The 2,936-nt window shown below is 63.3% G+C and overlaps 1 protein-coding gene across 1 annotated transcript in view; it reads right to left on the bottom strand.

Moving 5' to 3' along the window:
- Positions 1-2,341, bottom strand: part of TEPSIN (TEPSIN, adaptor related protein complex 4 accessory protein) — a 6,944-nt gene extending 4,603 nt beyond the window's left edge. Inside the window, 6 exon segments of the mRNA XM_023748750.1 lie at positions 1-44; positions 166-233; positions 691-784; positions 913-1,004; positions 1,208-1,280; positions 2,009-2,341. The exon segment at positions 1-44 is cut by the window's left edge and continues 11 nt beyond it. Of these exon segments, the coding sequence (XP_023604518.1) occupies positions 1-44; positions 166-233; positions 691-784; positions 913-1,004; positions 1,208-1,280; positions 2,009-2,056 (419 nt within the window). The 5' untranslated portion in view covers positions 2,057-2,341.
- Positions 2,342-2,936: the final 595 nt, after the last annotated feature.

The raw sequence follows: 2,936 nt of genomic DNA, 5'->3' as shown, positions 1-2,936 counted from the left end.
GGGAGGAGGGGAAAGGTGTCCGAGAACAAGGTGCTCCCCAAGTCCTAGACAGGAAGGGAGGGCGCTCAGTGTGGTCACACATCCGACTGGGCCCCCACCCCCACCTCGAGGGCCACACACAGCAGGAAGCCGCTGGGGTCCCCAGGGGAGCTGGTCCTGGCTCACCTGGGCGGCCGCCCGCACTTGCTGGTACAAGCTGTTCCCATGGAGAGGGTCCGGGGGCCCCGTGAACCCTGCAGGGCGGGGGGCGGGCTGAGCGGGCGCGGCCCCCGATGCCGGGCTGGACGCCCCAGTCCCCCCCCTTCCCCCGAGGGTGAGCTCGCCGTCCTGCCCCGCCCCCACAAGGGGAGTTTCTGAAACAACAGGTCTGACCTCCAATCCCGTGTGACTTCACCTCCAGGTCAAAGTCCCTCCTGCACCCTCGAGCCTGGCGAAGGCCCAGGGCCCGCGGCTCCCCCTCAGGGCCCGTTCACAGACACCACTGCAGCAGCAAGGCCTCGGTCACCCCGGCGACGCCTGCGCTCCTCACCTGCCACCTAACCGCCTCCCTCAACCCACTCTCCATCCCGAGGGGACAGGAATGGGTTCTGATCCAATTCAAAACCCCTCAGCGGTTCCCAGGGGCTTTAGGGAAAACCCACAGGCTCCCGGGAAGGCTCCCTGGGCTAAGGCACTCGGCCGGGCTGGTACCTGCCGCCTCCTGGATGAAGGCTGGGTTGCGCTTGAGGATGAGCAGGAAGGAGGAGGAGCCGTGGGCACACAGGTGCAGCATGATCTTCAGCACCTGGGGGGACGGTCACGTGGGGCGGGGCCAGGCCCAGAGGGCACCCCGGCTGCCTCCCGCCTCACCACCCACGGTGTGAGCTCAGGCCTGACCTGACCCCCGAGGGTCTGCGGCCGCTGGGACCTCACCTTGAGCTTCACGCGGCCGGAGCCGCTGTGCAGCCGGTTCAGGAGGTACTCCAGGAGGCACTGGCTGCTGCCCAGCGACTCGTGGGAGATTTCTGGAAGGCGCTCGGGTTAGGGAAGGAGCGAGCTGACCGCGGCCTCACTGTCACCGAACCGCTTAGGGTCCCTCCCTGCAGGCACCCACCCCAGGCCCGCGTTTCAGGAGCATCGGGCACCGGGGGCCTCCTGGGCTCCTGAAAGGGCCCCGGCCGCCGAGGACAGAAGCCCAGGGCGCTGCGTGGGGACACGGGGAGGATACTGGTGATCTCCTCGAACAGGTAGCCCGGACACGGCGCGTCGTCGTCCGACGTTCCCTTTAGGAGAACCGGGAGCTGAAAGGCAGCGAGAGCCCCGCCATGAGTGGGTGGTGCACAGGGGTGAGCCCACGGCCACCACAGGGGCCGGTGTCCACGCATCTCGGGGTTGGCACGCTGCCGGGTGAGGGAGCGAGGGGACAGCAATGGTCGCACCGGCTGCAGGCAGCTGGCGGGAGTCATGGAGAGGAGCCGTTCTGCTCGGTCCCCCCAGGCGCCTCGCTAACAGCCGGGCAGGACGACTTAAGCCAAAGCCGAGATGAGCCCTTCCCACGCGGGGCAGATGGGCAGCGTGACGTGGCCCCTAAGCCTGACCCACCCACGGCGGCGCTTCAGGGAACAGACCCTAGAAATAAGCCGCCGGGCGACAGCCGAGCACGTGCGTGTGTTTACTTGTTAGCAGCCAAACAGGTGCCCGTGACGCGCTGACTCACCGGCGCGGGCCGGGAGCCGGAAACCCGCTCCCCACACGCCCCGCCGGCGGACGGCACAGCCTCAGGGACATCGGGACAGTGCGGGCCGCACACCACAGCGTGAAGGCAGCTGCCCGGTGTCACACGTGCCCGACTGTCACGCCAGGCTGCGCGCACCCACCACCGACACCAGGGGGCGAGGGAGGAGGGGCCGGCGGGGGGCGGGAGCCCGGGAGGGGCCGGGGCGCGGGGACCCCGGCCGGGAGGCGGATGGCTCTGGCCCGGGGCGAGGCGCGGGGGGGCGTGCAGCGGGGTCGGACCACCCGCTCTCACCCGGTGCAGGAAGCTCAGCCGGTCCCGCAGCAGCGGCGTGGCGGCCATGATGCAGGTCACCTTCCGGCCCTGCCCCGTTCCCAGCCCCTCCAATCACCGCGCGGGCCTGGCCCGCTGGCCAATCGCTCGCGTGGGGCGGGCCCTGAGGCGGAGTTAGGTCAACAAGTTGAGCCTTAACCAATCCGAAGTCCCAGGTCAATGACAGACAGCCTACCAGCCAATTAGCGGGCTCCTGGGGAACGCGGTTCCGGAGAGACAGAGGCGAGGGCTGAAACCTGGCCTATTAGAAAGCGGAAGAGAGGTGATGGACGGAAGCGTCAACCTATCAAAGGCTGCTTCTTTAGCTGGGACGGACCTTAGACAGGGCGCCAACGAATACGATGAAGAGGCGTCCCATCTAGTGTTACCACAAGCTAGCTGATAAATTCATTGCTGCTTGCTCAGGTCGTGGGATTTACTCTATTTACAAGAGCCCTTGACAGGAATTTGACGGTAGCATGTGCACACTGAACTGACCCCAATCTCTGGCAAGGCCGATGAGACTTTCTTCTGCTGGGACCCCATGCTTCCACTCTTGTCCAAAGAGGAAAATTCCTTAGACACAATATATGTTTTATAGGGTTTTTTAAATAGTTTTCCTAATTACTGTGTGTAGGGCCAGGTCTAATCATGGAAATGGTACTCGTTAAGCAGATATTTAAAAATTGTTATTAGCCAAAAAGATTCCAGAAGTTACCTAAAATTGTAGACACAGGGTTATGATAGTGAAAAATGCAGTTTAAAAATGTAAAACGCTGTTTGGGAAGGATGACATAATTACAGAAAAAAAAAACTGCAGCTTGAATATGCTGTGTTTATGGCTTGCCTGCTCTATGTCTACTATCGGACTGTGAAATTAGAGATGCTCCTTCACTGATCACCTCACAGG

This window comes from Myotis lucifugus, unplaced genomic scaffold, assembly GCF_000147115.1.
Source record: "Myotis lucifugus unplaced genomic scaffold, Myoluc2.0 scaffold_1763, whole genome shotgun sequence".
NCBI classification, from domain to species: Eukaryota; Metazoa; Chordata; class Mammalia; order Chiroptera; family Vespertilionidae; genus Myotis; species Myotis lucifugus.
This window is presented reverse-complemented; position numbering and strand designations above follow the sequence as displayed.